The following is an 18,404-nucleotide window of genomic DNA, read 5'->3' on the forward strand; positions in this document are numbered from 1 at the left end:
CCTCTAAAGGGAGCAGGAAGATGAAGAAGAAGACGAAGACGAAGAAGAAGACGAAGAAGAAGATCAGATAGATTAAAACAATCTTTTTTGAATACCTTAAAACAAATCCTTGTACAGGGAGAATAGAAAATGTCACATCATACCAGACATAAACATTATCATCTGACTTTTTGCACAAAATATGAAGGCTTTACATGAAGAATCTCTCCATCATGCAAAGAATAAAACTGTAGTCCTTGGGCAAGACACACAACATTACATTCACCAAACTCTATAACACGATTAAAACTGTAAATCGCTCTAGATTGATCCTATAAATGTGAAAAAGAAACATTGCTACAGCTCAAGGAGTTGACTAGTCACAGTTCTTACCTCTTAGCTGTAACATTTTAGTGCTAACAAGAAAATGTCAATTGGTATAACTATTTACAGAAGTTGAATAAAAACACGATAAACTGTTCCAGTCAAACTTTAGAAGGCAGTCTAGCATACTGGTTGGTCTGTAGACTAAATTAAACAGTCTATCAACTGTTACAACAGTGGACATTATTCTGCCTTATTCATGAAACTTATTCGTGATTCTTAATCTAAGATAACTGTTCTCTCAAGAGAAGAGTGAGACAGATTCAATCTGAAGGGAACATAAAGGGGTCTGCTCGTTAATCAGAAATAAAACTCTGAGGCCTGCTTTGTTTCCCATGGCACTTCAGCTGACTGCAGTGAACTATGAGAAGCATGAGGAGAGGACACGGATCCGGGCTGCAGGGGTTCTCTGGCGGATCTGAGACTCCAGTACTGCCGGCTGGTGCACACTGAAACATTTATGATCAAGAAAAACCTGATCTGCTCACATCGGCTCAGAGTTCCTCCAACTCATACTCCACCCAGCTGGGCCAGAGACGACACTCTGAAAAGAAAACTATATGCTCTTAAAAACAAAGCTTCTTGGTTCTTTGTTTTTAACTTGAATTTCCAAGCTAGGAAAGATCTTAAATTGGTGTAGAACCTTCACATTATGCAGAGATTTTTTAAAATAAAAAAAAGCTATTATTCACATGTGCAGGTTCTTTAAAAGTGTTTTTCTTATGGCATCTCTCCAAAAATGCTTTTGGACACCTTCGATCTGAAGAGTGATGAGAACAATTTGGGACATTAAAGTGGGCTACGCATCTGTGTGGACTGGACTGTCTTTCTTCAAACAAAAGGAACATATTGGCATTAAAAAACATTTTTTTTTTTAAAAATGTTTTTTAAAAAAAAAACATTGCATTCTGATACAGAGCATTACTGTGAGAAATAAGGGGGACAGAGCCAAATGGACGCTAGCTGACCTGAATGACTGTGCACTGTGGTGCCTATGAGACATATTTGGCAGGTGGAACACAAATTCTAACACTTGAGCAAGCACTCAAACGGATAAAGGGAGACTAAAGGGAGGGGAGGGAGAAGAAAAAAAAAGGCTAAAAGCCCTCCATCACTTCGATAAAGACATGGGTACCCCTCAACACAGCGCGTGTGCATCACTAAATACCGGAGAACGACTGGGCTGAGAAAATCATTTTGACAGCCAGTTCACATGTAACATCCCAGCCTCCTCTGCCATGGGGAGTTGCCTACGGAGACAGGGCTTCATCGCCGGGGGTAACCAGGCGGTATGCGAGCCTGCAGAGACTGGACTCTTCTGTGCCTGAGAGTGGAGACATGCAGTGGTGTATTGATCCCAGCCAGACACGGTGTCTCTCTCGTCCGACGACAGGCCTCACGTTAAGGTCCCTATTCTGTACGTATTGATTGGGAACACAGGCGACACTGGTAATTGCCATCAAAATGCCGATTTACAAAAGGGCAAGCAGGCTTCAGCAATAGTGCTGGTGTGGAAGTATAGATCTGCTATTTCCTCTCCCTGTGGTCCCAACACACTGTGTTCAAGGCTGAGGCCTACCTGGACTCCAGTTCTGGAATTCAGCGTACACGTTTTATTCAAGCTTTTAAACAGACATGTTACAGTAGAGGCCTTTATTTGAGATGATGGCAATTATTTAAGCTGACAGCAATCATTTTCCCTAGTCATTAGATTTCAGTCATAATGTGATTTGGATGTGTTGGGTTGAGGAAAATAAATGTAAGAAAGAACTAAAGACACACTGTGAAATTTCTAACGTGGTGAGTAACGTCTGTTTATTTGTTAGTAAATATAGCCTGGAATCGAGATGGCTGTTCATTTAATTTGGCCAATTTAGGCTTGTACTTTAATAGGTTCATAATATTATGAACTAAATGTGATAATTAAATCGTTCATCACAATTATTAATGTAACAATTAACTGTCATGATTTTTCATGATTGTGACAGTCCTAGGTGTATCGACAGTTCTGATGTTAATGAGTTTGATGATTTGATATTCTCATGATAATTTGAAGATTTAAATGAAGAAACATGATGGTTGTATCTATGTCAATGCACAACCTACAAATGAGACTAAGGCTGGGAGATGGTAGACCTGAAACTGGGATTGTACCGTAATACATTGAATCTGTCTCCAGAAGCGCAGAGTACCATACTAAATTATATGTCAAAATAGTAGATCTATATAGTATAGAAGTCTTTGGTACTGTTGAGCCTTAACTTGTGCCTAAACTGCACTAGATGACAAAATTAGAGTGCAGATGATGATCTCCACATGGTATATAGTTACGTTTTTGCATCCGGTAGTGGTTAGATAGTTAGACTGTTAGTGTGCGAGGGAGATTCAAATATCTATGGCAAACAACATAGTAGCTGGTACTACAGAGCAAAGTCTAATAAAATGTTACCCAAATTTTGTCAGGGGACTCCAGGGAGACCATTGCAAATTGATAAAGATGGCACAATACTACTTTTTCTTTACCGATTACTATCAATATTGAAACCTTGAAAGTCTGGGATGTCCAATCTTATCGAAAAAGGGCTGGTGTGGCTGCAGGTTTTCATTCCAACAAAGCAGGAGATCACCTGATCAGCAGTTTGGCTGATTAAACAAGTGGAATCAGATGAGCTCCAGATTGTTTTGATTGAAAACCTGCAGCCTTACCAGCCCTTTGTGGAGAAGATTGGACACCCTTGCCTGATACAGATCAGGTAGAGGTGGGCAAAATTGATACTTCAGCAAGTTTTCACAATACTCAATATGAATTTTTCTGACAGACAGAGTAGTGCCACATTTAAAAAATACAATGATTGGTACTCCAAATACACACCGAGCTGCACTAAACCCAGTTAAACAGGGCTACTTATGATCGGTCTGTAATTAAACATGCATTTAGTACTGACAATACCCACGATATGCTTACAAAAGCACACTGACATCATTAATTATGATAATTAGAAATACTGTCATATTGCCCAGCCCTGTGATCTGGTAGTTCTTCTTTAAAAACTACTACATTTTACAATTAGTTTTATTGAAACACTTGACTTAAGATGAGCTTCTAAAAGTAGACCACCATGCTCAAACTACATATACACTCGGCTACCCCCCACAGGAAGAAATACATAGCTATCATAAAGAAAACATGCATATGCTATTTTAGCCTAGATTTGTTGCAGGATTTATTCAGATTCTTCCTCTTTTTCTTTTTAGTATCAATTCTAGCATTTTCTTCTGATACCCATCCCTACAAATAGACATTACAGAGAAAAACAATCCTCTCAATCCTATAATACAATCCTACTACACTATTAAATAACATTCTGTTATACAGCATTCGTTTAAATCGCATTCTGACTTTATATTAACAAACAGCAACAAATAGCAATCAAGGCAACCAGTTTATATTATGTTCTGTATTATATTAACAGACCATCCATCAAAGACCAAGAGAAATCAGAGTAGCATTTTATCCGTACTGAGAGCAGTGAAATTTTGAAAATCAAATGCAGTCTAGCAGCAGACAGAGTGACTAAAGCTAACAGGGAGCCTCAGGGGAGAGAGCTTTAAACATCACAGTTTTTCTTGACATGCCAACTGGGGCCTGGGGAGGGTTTTTGGCAGACAACTTCAGCTTGAGAGTAATTCTCTTAGGATTCCAGGGGCCACTCCGGTGCTCAAAAATGAACGAGAGTAAACAGCCTTCTGAGCACACGATTTTATAGATAAACAGAGAAAAACGCGGCACAGTATGTTGTTTTAAAGAGCAAGTGAGTGCTATGTTTATAAGGCCCACTGCATTAAAGTCACCCCACTAAACAACTAAAGTGAATCAAAACACATTCCTTATTATATTAACCACAAATTCACACAGAGGTACTTTTAACAAAGACTTTGATTATTAGAGATAAAGCAAAAACACGTTATGGCCATCATATGAATTAATATAATGAGATTTAGATTCCTCTCTGAGGTCTAAGCTTAAAAGGTCAATGTGTCTGTCAGGTAGTCGGGTTACGGAGGTGTTGTCTTGTTGCTGGTGCCTATTAAAAAATACATGGTTATATGATAGCAGTGACCTGAGGCAGGCTGACTACTTAGCTCATGCCTTTAGCAAAGTCTACACAGAACAATGATCAGCTGGATCAGGTGAAGACTGCAGCATTACACACACATGCACACACAAACACACATGCATAGCACTGTGCAAAAGTCAGAAAACCACTGCATTTAATTTCCAGTCAAGCTGCCATTGAGTACAAGCTCTTTTACATTTACGGCATTTTGCTGACGCTCTTATCCAGAGCGACTTACAATTTGATCATTTTACACAGGGAGGCCAAGGTGGTGTTAGGAGTCTTGCCCAAGGACCCTTATTGGTATAGTGTAGGGTGCTTGCCCTGGTTGGGGATTGAACCCCAGTCTACAGCGTAGAAGGCAAAGGTGTTAACCACTACACTAACCAACCACCCTCTTCATTTTTCCTCATCAGGGGAAAAAAAAGGTATAAAACGTATTTAACAAAAAAATACACAGAAACTTCAACAACTATGTAATATTAAATGTTTAATTATTTAGTGTGTCCACTCCTGGCCTTTATTACGGTTTCTATTTTTTTCCAGAGACATGTTTTATTTTTTTCAAAGAAATCTGTAATTTTTATACACATTCAAAAGTGGACAGTCTATTGTTCTGAGAACACCAGCAACTGCTTTGTTTGACTTGAAAATTTTATTTTTTTATTTTTGTTAGTCCCATTTTCTCTGTATTTCTATATCTAAGCTGTTAGCCATAATGGACAACACCTCTCACCCTCTGCATGTTACACTAGATACACAGAGAAGCACATTCAGTGGCTGTTACAGCTGCGCTGTGTTACAGAGCGACATGTGAGATCATTCTTACCCACTGCTATAAGGCTGTACGAGTCTCCTTACTGCAGAGATGGTACTGATCTCCTGCTGTCTGAACTGTGCTGAACCACATCACTGTCTCCTCTCTGATTCACACACACTGTGCAATAGACCAAGTCATAACTACTACTGTAATGACACTCTGTGCACTTTACTCTGACTATTGATGCAACTTCGAGTCAGCTACGTCTATATGTGCTTTAAGTTTACCTCACACCACTCAGTGCCTGCAGTCACGTATATACAGCAAATCTGTCTCATGCCATGCAAATATGCAAGCAGATATACAGTACTGTGCGAAAGTTTTAGGCTTCTAAGCAAATTTTTAAACAATTTACCTCAGCAGTGAGTTTATCACAGTATACATTAGAATAAAGTCATATTCATAATTCAAATAAACAGCAAAACAATAAAAAGTAACAAGAATTTCTTCGGTCCATATTTTTCCTTGACACCTTCACAGCCGCCACAGAGACTCGTTAATATCATCAATTACATCCGGAGCTCAATTTACTGACGCACTGATTGGTCAAACCAGGAACTGCTTTTAAACCCTTCATTATACAATTGGATTAAAATAAATCAAATCTATTCTGAAAAAACATCTCCTTAGAAATTAATAACTTGCATCAAATGGCCTTTTTCACTGGAAAGTAAATTAATGAAAAGTGGTCTAACATCATAACTTATGTTATTATCATAACAGCAGAACTTTTATTGGAACTGAGAAACATTCCTCGTCAGGCTAACGCAGCTTATCGTCAAACGTAAATCATCCAGTTTACTTGAACAACTCACACTCAATTCTAATAACACAGAAACAGCAAGAGAAACCTCAAACAACTGATGCCACCAGCCCTCACAGGTCTGTCAGCATCATCCGTGAGACAGTCATCTCTTTTCTTACCCTCAATAAACAGGACAAGCCACTGTCAAAACACTGAATCAGCAGTCTCCAATTAACCAGGAGCAAATCTGTGGAAGACACGCGACCTTCCATAAGCTGTATTTGCACTATGCCTTTTGTGGAAGCCTTTCATCACACAGCAATAGGCAGAGCAAACCATGCAACCAGCTGCAGGTTAAATCCTAGAGCTCAAACCTGGTCCTTTTCCATTCAGCTGAAATCAGGGTCTTCTATCCAAATACGTAACAGGAAGTCAAACACATGGCCCCTATCAAGTTTCATACATTGGAGAAATGTTGGATTAAGGCTTTGTGATAATAGACTCACACACATATGTGCTGCACCCAAGCAATCTCAGATGTCTTTTCATTATTTCCATGGCATGACATGTTTAAATAACCACTGGTTCCATATGAGAGCAATCTGTCTGAGGGGCAATTATGAGTCTGAGTCCTCTGTATGATCAGTAATACTATCAGGCATTGTGTCTACATTAGTTTAGTTATGCCAAGACAGCCAAACAATAGATGTAGTTTACGTATAAATATATAAATGTGTGGATTTAAAGGACAGTAAACTAGTTAGCACAAGACTATTTGGGTTCAAGTGATTCTTTTCTAGAATGTTCACGAAATACGCATCCCGTCTGAGTCCATGTCAGATTGCTCTGGTGTAATCCTATTAGCACTCACTCAGTCACAGTGCTTACTAAGAGGTTTACAAAGGTCTCCTGTCAGATCCTTCCATGCTGGTGTCATGGTGGAGACGCTTCGGTCTCAACAATACACCAAGCTACACTATTCTATTGTGTATATATTATTGCAAATGGCTCTCTGATCCTGAGCAAAGAGGGCTACCAAGTAATCCAGACCTGATTGAGGTTATTTCTGCAGGCACACTGGCAGGACTGATACTTGACAATGGCGGCGAATGAACTGGATGACGTAATCCAAAGATGGGTGAGTAATCAGGAACTCATCTAAACACGAGATAGCACTGAAACCACGAACATGTAAGAACGTGTTCGTATTCATTAGTGAAGTCAAATTTTAACCTTCAGATTTGAATCATACAATGTTTTAGCATATGCTAATTGCTATGACTGGAAATAAATGTAGTGCATTTGTGGAGACAAATGGTGCTAAAACACTATGACTGGATGGGAAAAACTAAAAACTAAACAGTAAACCAAATGCTTTAAGACAGATGGACATTTACATATTCAACATTTTAACTTTTTAGCGAAGGACCAAAGAAAAAGATCTGAAACCAGAAGATCATGAACTCTTTCTGAGCATTGCTGGTACCTGCATTGCTCAGAGTGACATCGCACAACTGTTGGACTTCATTAAAGAGGAGAAAAATCAGGTAGATGAATCTACACATGCTGTTTTAAAAGCAATGCTGACTTAATCTTTCCTTGTTGCTTTACCTGTTAGATACTAAGATCTTTTGTACTTAACATCAAAACCTGTTGTTTTATTTCATGCATCCCTGTACAACTTTACTGCTCCATTACATCAAGCTTGTTAGGGAAATATAACAGAACAAACAATAATGTAGCATCCCAGTTTCAGGCCCCAAAGCCATCAGTTAACACACAATTAGTGTAACATAGTTACAACTGAGGCTCATTTATGTGACATCATTCTATCCACTGGGGATGGTAGAGCTCTTTGAGCTGTCCCTCCAACCATCACTTTGCTCCAATTCTTGACTGACTGGCCTCTTCACCCTTGGGTGTGGGAATGTTTGGTGGAAAATCAGTCAGATTTCTCGCTCCACTGCAAACCCTCAGTAGCAACACTCCATTAAGTGCCTTTACTTCTCCCGTTCCTTGCACTGCTCCTCTCTTTCATGCTTACAGAGTCTCAGCAGCATGTAGACAGCGTTCATCTCAAACCAGAGCTTAAAATCCACCAAATGGATCAGAGTCTTAGAAAGTCTGATTTCAAAATGTGAAATCAGGGTCCACTAGATAGAATACCAATGAAAAGCTAATCATGGGAACCAAGGCAATCACGACAAAGAGAAGTGTGTGTGCATCTTCTGAAACTTCAAAACATGATGGATACTTCATCATTTTCCAGAACATAGTGAAGGCTATGGGTTGTGGCCTCCTAGGACCTCTGATTAAAGAGGTAGTGGAAAAGAAGAGGGACCCTGTGAACTGTGAGGCCATTATCACCCATTTGGTGCAGGTATGGAAAGGAATGAATCGAAAGATGAGTGGTTTATAGTGATGTGTGTTTTGACAGCAGCACAAAGCACTGAAATTTTGCTCTCTTCAGATCTGCAGGGCAAACGACCTGCTGGATGTTCTGCTTAGGGAAATGGAAGATGCTGGCCCTGATGCTACTGCAGATGCCATCATTCTTCTCATGCAGCATATTCATCTAGGTACCTATGCACCTGCTGTAGCTAAAACATTAGCACTGATAAGTAATAATAGCAATGGTATCAAGGGTCTTACTGAAGAAAACGATGCTTTGATTGTCCTAAACATTGGCATAGCCTCTCAAAAGCATCATAAGGTGGCCCTTTTAAAATGACTTTGACATTTTTATCACCTTACAATAATCCTAGCACTTCTGGCCCAAAGGAGCATAAAGATATAACCTTTTTAAATGCTTACCAACAACAACAAGGTACAACCTAAAGCTAATCTACAATATCATTGCTCACAAGCATGTGGTTCAATAGGCATATCTAGGAATGATAGAATATGGCTCCCCCTGCTGTCCACTGAAGTATCTTGTATTTGACCCCATACAGTGCTGTCAAGGTTGGGTGATTCAAAGGCCCTCTCCCTGGGCCGGGCTCTGGACGCTCTGCAGAAACAGATTTCTAAGCTGCCTGTACCATATTCGCGCAAACAGGAACAGGAAGACAAATATGGGCTCTGTCGCTGCTGCACTGCTCTGCTGACCTTTGTGCAACCATTTGTGCAGGAAGTCAAAAGTCAAGAAACAAAAAGTCCAGTGACAACAAGCAATGATGAAGAACTGAGGACTGTGCTTCTCAAGTTGTAGGTTTTCATAACTGTGCTGAAATAACCAGTAATTACGATATTTACAATGATCTTTTTGCAAAACAAAAGGAAATATCATTCATTTGCATACCAGTGCTGCTTTTACTCATCATCTACTCTGAATGGCAGTAATATAATAACTCTGACGCAAACACTCATTCTTCCAAAGTTTGATTAAAACTTTGTACACAATTTGCTTGCAGCTGCATGCAGAGTCTGAGAGAACCTCTCCTTGAAGCTCAGCTCGACAGGGAGGCAGACACTTCACAAAACTCTGCCCTCTGGAACTTTGCCACAGAGATAATGGTAAACTATATTAGGCAGATATCCTTTCCAAAATCAGAAGCACAAATGTGCATTCCACCTTTGTTCTTCTCATTTAAGGCCATTCTATCAGCTATCCAGGAGCCTCTTCCCAAACTGCTGTTCTACTATCCTTTGAGAGGGAAAGAAGATATGGGAGTTCGGAAGCAAGACAACAGTCACACAACTGAATCAAGGGCCTGCCTGGCTTACTTACTATTTGTCCAGCTCATTGCTATGGAAGTGTTCCCTGCTGTCTTCAGGCAGGTTATATGGAGATCGAAAGTCCCCCCAAAAAATGCAACAAGTCTCATAGCAAAAATGTCACTGTTTGTCAGTACAGCCCTTTAAAATGCTGTTTTAAAACATTTGTAGAAATTGTACAACCTTTTTCCTCATAGAATGAGATATAAAGATTTACAAGCATATCTAGTTAAGCATTTGGCAGAACTGACACATATGAGCTAATTAATTAATGAGCTATATGCACTATTTTGGAGTTCTAATATTGTAATTCTTGCTGCAATTTTGTTTTCAGCCCCATTTTTGTCCTGCAGTGTAATATGGAATACATCAGTATATTGTTGAGCAGGTATGTCAGTACTAAAAAGTGTATGTGGTGTAATAATGATGGGTAACCTCACATTACAGTTAGTTCTTAATTTTGTCTGTTATATTTCTTGCAGAAAAGATGAATCGTGGATATTAAAAGGCTTGGTAAGAGGCATGACACCACAAATTATCCTGGCACATCTTACATCAATGTTAATTCATCTTTGAACAGTGAGAGCTGCAACAACTAATCTATTACAAGGTTCAGCTGGGGTTGTTTCTGTTTTCTAAAGGACTTGTATGTCAAAACCTTGGAGAGAGTTCTGGATAATAGCCTCCCTGTACAGCTTTTGGAGCTGAGAACCTTTTACAGTGTTCCACAGGTAAGATACAGGATTACTTCACCATTAGATAGAAAGCATACTTAAAAGGCTTCTAAATATAGACATAGGCTTATGCTGCATAGGCTTATCTATGACTACACATTCTTTAATGTCTTTAACAAGTAATATTTTTTTGTTGTTTCAATGCAGATTTTAGTTAAAATCATGATTGAGTGTCCAATCCAGCATTTAGTAAGTGTATTCATCACTAATTATTCTATGAATTAAACTCATTTATGTCAGAACACTAATTGGCTATATGACTAACACTGCAATTATTCCTTTCTTGCCTTTGCAGAGAGTAAAAGCTCTCATCGTATTTCAGCTTTTTATAGAGAAACTCAATGGGGAGGCCAAGCATAAATTTTTCAGGTATGTAGAGTTTTGAAAGTATCTGCATATTTCATACCAAGAGTTTCCTTCAAATGGCAAATTAAACTGAAACTCATTTACCTTTTTTTGGATTTACCTTCCCATTTTTGCACATTTTTAGATGCACCATGAAAACCTGTCAACATGCAGGAGTAGAAAGCATCATCCTCAAAAACATCAAGAATCAAGCAGAACATTCAAGCAAAGTCAGTCAAAACATTTTAGATTCTACATTATTTCTCAATTGTAAATGTTTAGCAAGTAAGATTCACTGTTGCACCATCTACATTGGACAAAACTGGATAAAAGCTGGATGCCATCTTGGCTCTCCTATACTGTACAGATTTCATAATGATGATCAATCATTATCAATTATCTTATCTCATTTACAACCCTTCAAGACTAAACCCTTTTTATTTGCATACTATATATACTGGCTTGGAAAATGTCAACGTGGTATCTTTGGGTTACTGCTTTTAACAACAGCAGCAGGAAGAAGGAGAATAACTGTTTATCACTTGGAATTATGTCTCTAGTCAGAACAAAGGGATGGCTGGTTTGAGGGGACGTTACTGATAACACTTCTTAGGGACACTGTGAATCTACCTCAAGGCCCAGAGACAGACTTACTGCATGGGATGGACAGGTGGGAGAGTTTGCTTTTTTTATTAAATGTAAGTCTTGTAGCTATTAACATCATGGTCATTCATTAAGATGGCAAAAAGAGCATCACTGTCTTGTCTTGTACTGAGAGATATGTTTGGCTTAGGAATTTAGAAAACGGCTGCACACAGTAGGGTTATAGTGAGAACTGAAATGTCTTTGCTGTCAGCGTTCATACAGACTTCATACAGATTGTAAGTAATCACTTCCACCTTTTATACATCACACATCATACAGAAAAATGAACAAATAAGCTACTGGGAGTTATAGTGCAATATCAGAATTACCAACTGGGTCTGAAAAGCAAACTTGGCAGTGCTGTTGACATGAAGACCGAGAATGGATATGCTCATCTCTAAAACCATCTAGACTAAATAAATTGTAACCTAAGCCTCAACACGCACTCCATGTCTGCCACCTGTTTCTGTTCTGAGTGAATGTTTTATTAACACGATATAATCCAGCCCTCACAATCATTTATTGATGAGTGTAGTTTAGTAAAATAGCCATGATCCTGCAACACAGAGCATATGGCAGGCAGGTTCATGCTTAAGGGCAGATCCTGTGTCATTCCTAAATAACACTAACTTGAGTGACTGACATACACTGCTCTAAATAATCTGTCTCTGATTACTTACACCTTCTACCAGCGCTGGGCAACATAAACTGATTTAAAATTACTTTAAAGTTCTGACAACAACTACTAATCATCAAGCATATTAATCTTTAGGACATAATTTAATAAAACAGCAAACATTAAGGACCATCCAGGTTCTGGAAAGTGCAATTTCCAGTCAAAACAGTCATTTAGTATTGGAAAGGGAACGTAAGTGAAGACACAAGTTTGCCAGACTGGAGTTCAAGAAATTTTTTTAAAATACAGAGAAAATCATTAAATTTGTTTAGTATTGCTTGAATTGAGAAGCAGAAAATGCAATTTTAATATTGAAATATTCCCCAAAATATCTTTAGAAATTAAAGCATGTCTCCTGAAAAGAATGTTAGCTGTAATTACGGCATAAGGTGGACACATTAATGTAAATATTATATTTAGTTATTGAGACATTTGTATATTTTGCAAGTTCGGACCTTGCCTTCAACATATGGTGGTAGAGAGATGTGTGTAGGTACTGCAGGCAGGTTTGGAACTAAATTTATATTGCAATTAAATTTCTAAATATTTTCCTTTTCTATCTTCTAGGGTCATGGAGTCTCTAAATCTCCTGAGATATCTACTTATCAAAGAGAGATCAAAAGCTGTAAGACAATTACACAAAAACACGGCAATAAAGACTATATATTGAATAAGTTACGCTCTACTAATCTAATGATCAATCTCATTGTTTATAGACAGCCATATGGACAGACCTTTGTAACATTGCAGAGACCTACATAAAGATACTGCGCATGTGTCTGAGCATGTCTAAATCATACTATGGCACTGAACTGAAGAAACTTCATGAAGAAAAAAGGATCAAAGCAAAGGGTAAGAAAGTTTCATTTAACAGAAGTGCATAGTTTTAAAACAAAGCTGGTTCCACAGTTTATAGTTATATCTTCTCAGGAAAAAACTTTGTTCTTATTTATTTGTTATTCTCATGCTTAGTGGTTTTCGTCTATTCTAAACGTTTCATAATGACAAACGAGACGGTTTTCATCCTAGTGCTTTTTTTGATCCTTCAGAATTTAAAGAAATGTCGAAGAAGAAACCAATCCAGCACATGATTGTGAAAAATGAAAGTCTAGATGGAATGCCACCTGAGGCACAGGACAAGGTAAATTCATCTCTACTAATAGTATTAAAGTTAACTTGAACTGGAATTGTGAGGCATTTTCCTTCCATACTGTGATCTACAGCATTATGCAAAAGTCCTGAGAAAACGGTATTGCCAAAACTACTCATCTGGGTATTACGTGTATTTATTTAAAACCATCGCAATAAATACACAATGGTTCTTCAGATAGATGGAGCATGCAATGTATATGGTTCTAGTCATTCATTCATTCTTCTTCTTAAACGGCTTGATCCAGCTAGGGCCACAGTAGAAATAGGGAAAGGAGAGAATGCCAGATTACCCCGTCCCCCCGCAACTTCCTCCTGCTCATTCAGGATCCTGAGCCGCTCCCAGGCCAATTTGGAAATATAATCACTCCAGCGGATCCTAGAACAACCCTGAGCTCTTGACCCAGTCTGTCATGCCTGGAAAACAGGAGGTGGCTATGGGGCATCCTAGTCAGATGCCCAAACCATAATAACTGGCTCCTCTCAATGTCTCAGCTCTACACCCTTATAAATGATGGTGCTTCCTGGGTTCTATAGTAAAAACATGAACATTCAAAGAACCCTTTATATGTTTAAAGTTCAATTTGTCAACCACACCAATAGCACTGCTGAACCCAGCGGGCGCTGCAGAGGCGGAGCTGACCATGATAAAAATGATATTTTTACAGGTTGGAAAGATGTGCTCACATTTCAAGTTTAGGGTATATTATTATTATTACAGAACAAGGCATTTAAGCTATTAATGAAGGTCTTAAGGTGTAGTTACTCTTCTTTAAATTAAATCAGCTCCCGATTGTGGGAGTCTTTGCAAGGCATCAGCTACTTTTTTGAAAATAAGAAATTCTTGTTACTTCGTCCTGTAGTAATGTTTACATTCATTCTAAAGTTAAACAGTGTTGTTACAAGCAAAAACACATATATTGCCCAGATAAAAGGTTATAAAACATTTGCAGTATTCATACAGTACTGTATGAATGTGTTCTGAGGGAGGGTCTCTGAGCAAGCTAAACACTTGATAATCTTAGGGTGGTGGGAATGGGAGGTGAAACTTAATATTATTGGTTAATATTCCCTCCCTGCTAGCGCAAATCTGAAAATCTTTTAGAGGACACAACTTATTACATTTTGATAAAACATTTGATTTTTAAATGGTATGATGAATTGTCCTTAATCTGATCAAAGACATGAACAAGGTAAAAATGAATGGTAAATTTGATTTAAGGTTGATGTTACCGTAGTCTTTTAGGTATTCACAAACTAACAGTGTTTGACACAGAATTTTTAATTTGCAGGTACTACAGTGCGCACTTGTGACATATGACCTGATGGAAAGCCTTGTGGTCCGAATAGAGGAGATCATAGAAGAAAGAGTCTAACATTAACAACCGTTTTTTTTCTTTAGCTATCTCTTGTCTAGTAAACTTGTATTATTATGTTTTATTTTCATGCTACCTATGTATTTACACAAGATCTCCATTCTAAATGAACCTTGCACTAACTCCCAAGAAAAACCTCTGAATATTGACATCTGTAGGACTGGAAAGTCTCTGTAGTTGCAGTAATAAAAAGGTCTGCAGGTCACAGCAATAAAAATCTAAGTGTGGCTTTAATACATAAACACTCTCACTGTGGCTGATGGAGCTTCATGTTACCTAGTAATTCCCAAACTGGGCTGCATTCAATGATGCGAGCTCGAGCTAAAGCCATTCGATCCCGTATGCTGTCTGCATGGGGCTTGCTGGTGGCCTGCAATGTACACATACACCATGACGTTTCATAGCCTAATAATGACGGTGAACAGCATGACGATGGTGACGAATGTATATTTCTGAATGACAGATTAGGCACTGCTGCATAAATAAACATTACAGAGAAATCATAATAAAGAAATAAGCCATATCAAACTGAACTCAAATTGAATGTGAGCATACTGAGCATGAAACCTACCTTAGCAATACTCAGCACTGCCTTGACAATGTCAACATTACTATGGATGGGTATAACCTTGAGATTACTGCCAAAAAATCTGGTAGAAAAATCAAAATATGAGAGAAAATCACATGTACAGTAACACTGCATCTTTATCAGTTTCAGGTACTGCACATCCTAAAATGCTCAACAAAAATGCTGTAATACTTCAGCCTAGCTCAAAACTGTAAATCTAAAGAGGAATTTTTCAATTAATATGCTGAGACAGAGTTTAAATTTATGGATTTATGCACCTCTTCTGCACTGCAGACAAAATCTGCCATTCCCGCGTTCCATAGACTGGGGACTGAAGCAGAAGAAAGCTGTTTCTGTGGACTTGTACAAACTTTTCGATCCGTTTAAAGTATTCTGTGCTCTCAGCCTTCTCTGGGAACTCCTCTGGGGTGATCAGCATGAACGCTGTCCCTGTAAAACACAGCGGTAAACTCTTAAGTACAAAGAACCAAGTCAATACAGAAGTGCAGAAGGAGTTTGCTTTTGGTCAGAAGAAAGTGTTTAACAAAACCAGTGTGAAACAAAACCAGGTTAGCCGCAGTGCTTCTCCCACACAAGGGTGTCAGTTCAACAGTCTGAATCATGACTAATAATGAACAGCAAAGACTTCAAGCGTCAAAAGTCAGCCTCCACTCAGGTATATTTTTAGAGTTCATAACTCATGCTGAGTGCAGCCTGGCCTAAAGGTTATAAGATAAGAGTCACGCTGTAACTTCTAAGTTCTCAGTAGACAATAGGCAATAAGGTTACCTGACAGAGGGAACACGAAAGAACCAATTTCAACACTGTCTGAATAGCGAAGTCTGTGTTGCTGTGCCAAGAGCACCCGCAAAGCTTCATTATTCTGTGAAGACAGGGCGTCACACATAAAATGACAATAGTTAGTCAATGTCATACATAATGTCAGGATAATTCACCAGACCAGACTAAGCTGGGTTACCTTTTTTCACTGATTAATGGACTCTCTGTCTCCTCTATTTAATTTTACTTAAAGACATGCTAATAATAATAATAATAATAATAATAATAATAGCAACAATCATCATCATCATCACACACACTATCACTGGCAGAGCCAAACTCAATGCCAAACTGTAAACAATTCCCCTCTGGGGTTTTAGACTTTGAATCCCTGAGTGGTCCTCTCTCTAAAAACAACGAAACACTGATTTAGCATTAGCATCCTGAAGCAAAGAAATGCTTGTGGAAATACTTCAATAATAAACAGGATTTAATATATCTACGCTATGTCTTACAACATATTACCAAAGTAAAACTGCGATGAACAGTTATAATCAAAACCCCTCAGTAAAGGAAGAGAACCTAACTTAGCGTTAGCTCAGTTAGCTAACTGTTAGCAGCTAGAGAAATTAGCAGGCGCCGCTAATGGTTAAGTAAGTTATATCGGCCCTTAAAACTACAAACAGAGCTAACGTTGGTCATTTTATCCACCTGGAGCGAAGTACTGACAATAACAGTCGTTCTCCATGAAGTCATTATGTTCTGGCTTGACGTGTAAACAAAGACCAAACAAAAGCAGACGATAACAAACTGGCTAATGTAGAGCACGACAGCGCGCGCTCATGATTAAACAGCAGGCAAAAACGATATACTAAAGAGAAGCTCATTAATATTCATTAGCCTCCTCACCGTGTGATTGGCTCCACAGAGTTGGCGCTAATCGCAGTCACAAGCACCACGACGTTGTTTTAGCTTCATAACCACATTCAACCAATGGACTGTGGAAATTTAATATGCACCAAAGCCTGCTAGCAGACTAAATAAAGCACAATAAAGGCTACTGAGCCTTTATTGTGCTGAGTAACTATGTGACCACTGGGATGAAAATTCTTGGCCCTTCCCTGTTTTGTTAGCGCCAAATGCCAGTGCACACAGCAGGCAGTTCTTTGATTTGCCTGCTGTTTGCAGTCCACTAATGTGTTAGTAAATATCTTCAGTAAAATATCAGATTAAAAATGAATTTCGGCATAACGCAAAAACTGAAATATAAAAGTCAACTAAAATATGATCTTAATGAAGGAGACATCCTGCAAAATCATTAATATGCAAATATTATTCTGAATGGTTTGACATAAAATGCTCCAGAAACACATAGAAGTGGGTTATAGGAACCAGACAGCTGAGGAGTTTAACAGCTGCTTCCTCACATAAAGTTATTATGTTTATGTTTATGCTGTCTGTACTGTCTGATGTGTGAGACACTGTTTGACTTAGGTTTTAAGAAGGTTTTGGCTTAAAAGAATATTTATAGTCATGATGAAAAGCAAAACAATAGCTATTTTTAATTCACCACTAGTTTAAGACGATCAGTGTTATATGTAGTTTCACTTGTGGGTGATTGACTGGCCCTGTGACCCCTGGCCCTTGTATATTCATCACCACTGCAAAGAAATGTGAGTCAGCATGTTTCTCTACAATGCACTCATACCTCTTGAACTTTCGTCAAGAGTGAAAGTGCTGCAAGTACTGGTTTGACCTGGGTTTGACCATGAGTATTAACTCATTAATATGGCTCTTTCCAGGGCAAACCAGGGCAGTACTTTCATTTCCCATTCATTTTCCCAATGAAAAGATCCTGTTACTACTAGACTATGGGGCGAGGGGGCGAGGGGGGAGGGGGGTGTGTGGGGAGGAGTGGTCAGCACTGCCTCAGGTCATGAACACCTCTGGTTTTGGTGACCTGCTTGAGGATGGCTAAAAACAAAAAGGCTACCACAAGAGAGGTCCTCCAGAAAACATGTGTACAATGAGGTGTCCTAACGTCACTAAAGGGGCAGTACGCATTTTATATTAACACTTTTCTGAAAGGTTGAGGTTTTTACACTCATCTTGTATTTGTTATATGTTGTTGTTTGGTACATGTTTTTCTTTATATGTTTAATATCTGCTGTTAGGCTCTCTGTTAATGTGTGTGTGTTCTGTTGAGGGCCTCTTTTGCCCCCTCCTTCAAGAGAGGGAGCTAATGTATAGAATAGCATTCCAATTGTATGGGGCAGTTAAGCTTTTCCAGATGTTTCCTTATGGGAATGTATGGATGTGTGTGTGTTTCTGCGGCCATTCACCATATATAAAGCAGAAGCAGCTTTTA

At 38.7% G+C, this 18,404-nt stretch overlaps 2 protein-coding genes across 3 annotated transcripts; one reads left to right on the forward strand and one right to left on the reverse strand.

The window, feature by feature from the left end:
• Positions 1 to 832: 832 nt before the first annotated feature.
• Positions 833 to 16,882, reverse strand: LOC108427691 (uncharacterized protein C1orf146 homolog). 2 transcript variants are annotated; one of them, XM_017698052.2, is made up of 5 exons: positions 16,748 to 16,882; positions 16,046 to 16,139; positions 15,535 to 15,706; positions 15,260 to 15,338; positions 833 to 907 (listed from the first exon to the last, which is right to left on the reverse strand). In XM_017698052.2, the coding sequence occupies exons 1-5, from the start codon at positions 16,790 to 16,792 to the stop codon at positions 848 to 850; spliced, it is 450 nt and encodes a 149-aa protein (XP_017553541.1). In that variant the 5' UTR covers positions 16,793 to 16,882; the 3' UTR covers positions 833 to 847. The 2 variants fall into 2 exon arrangements, with proteins under 2 accessions (XP_017553541.1, XP_017553540.1); XM_017698051.2 differs by lacking the exon at positions 833 to 907 and adding an exon at positions 14,900 to 15,058.
• Positions 6,955 to 14,966, forward strand: glmnb (glomulin, FKBP associated protein b). Its single transcript, XM_017698050.2, has 18 exons — positions 6,955 to 7,184; positions 7,468 to 7,593; positions 8,316 to 8,426; positions 8,517 to 8,625; positions 9,001 to 9,253; positions 9,460 to 9,562; positions 9,641 to 9,822; positions 10,098 to 10,151; positions 10,246 to 10,276; positions 10,405 to 10,494; positions 10,645 to 10,686; positions 10,793 to 10,866; positions 10,988 to 11,072; positions 11,403 to 11,512; positions 12,731 to 12,788; positions 12,880 to 13,015; positions 13,213 to 13,304; positions 14,605 to 14,966. The coding sequence occupies exons 1-18, from the start codon at positions 7,146 to 7,148 to the stop codon at positions 14,686 to 14,688; spliced, it is 1,779 nt and encodes a 592-aa protein (XP_017553539.1). The 5' UTR covers positions 6,955 to 7,145; the 3' UTR covers positions 14,689 to 14,966.
• Positions 16,883 to 18,404: the final 1,522 nt, after the last annotated feature.

This window comes from Pygocentrus nattereri, chromosome 26, assembly GCF_015220715.1.
Source record: "Pygocentrus nattereri isolate fPygNat1 chromosome 26, fPygNat1.pri, whole genome shotgun sequence".
In the NCBI taxonomy this organism is placed as follows: domain Eukaryota; kingdom Metazoa; phylum Chordata; class Actinopteri; order Characiformes; family Serrasalmidae; genus Pygocentrus; species Pygocentrus nattereri.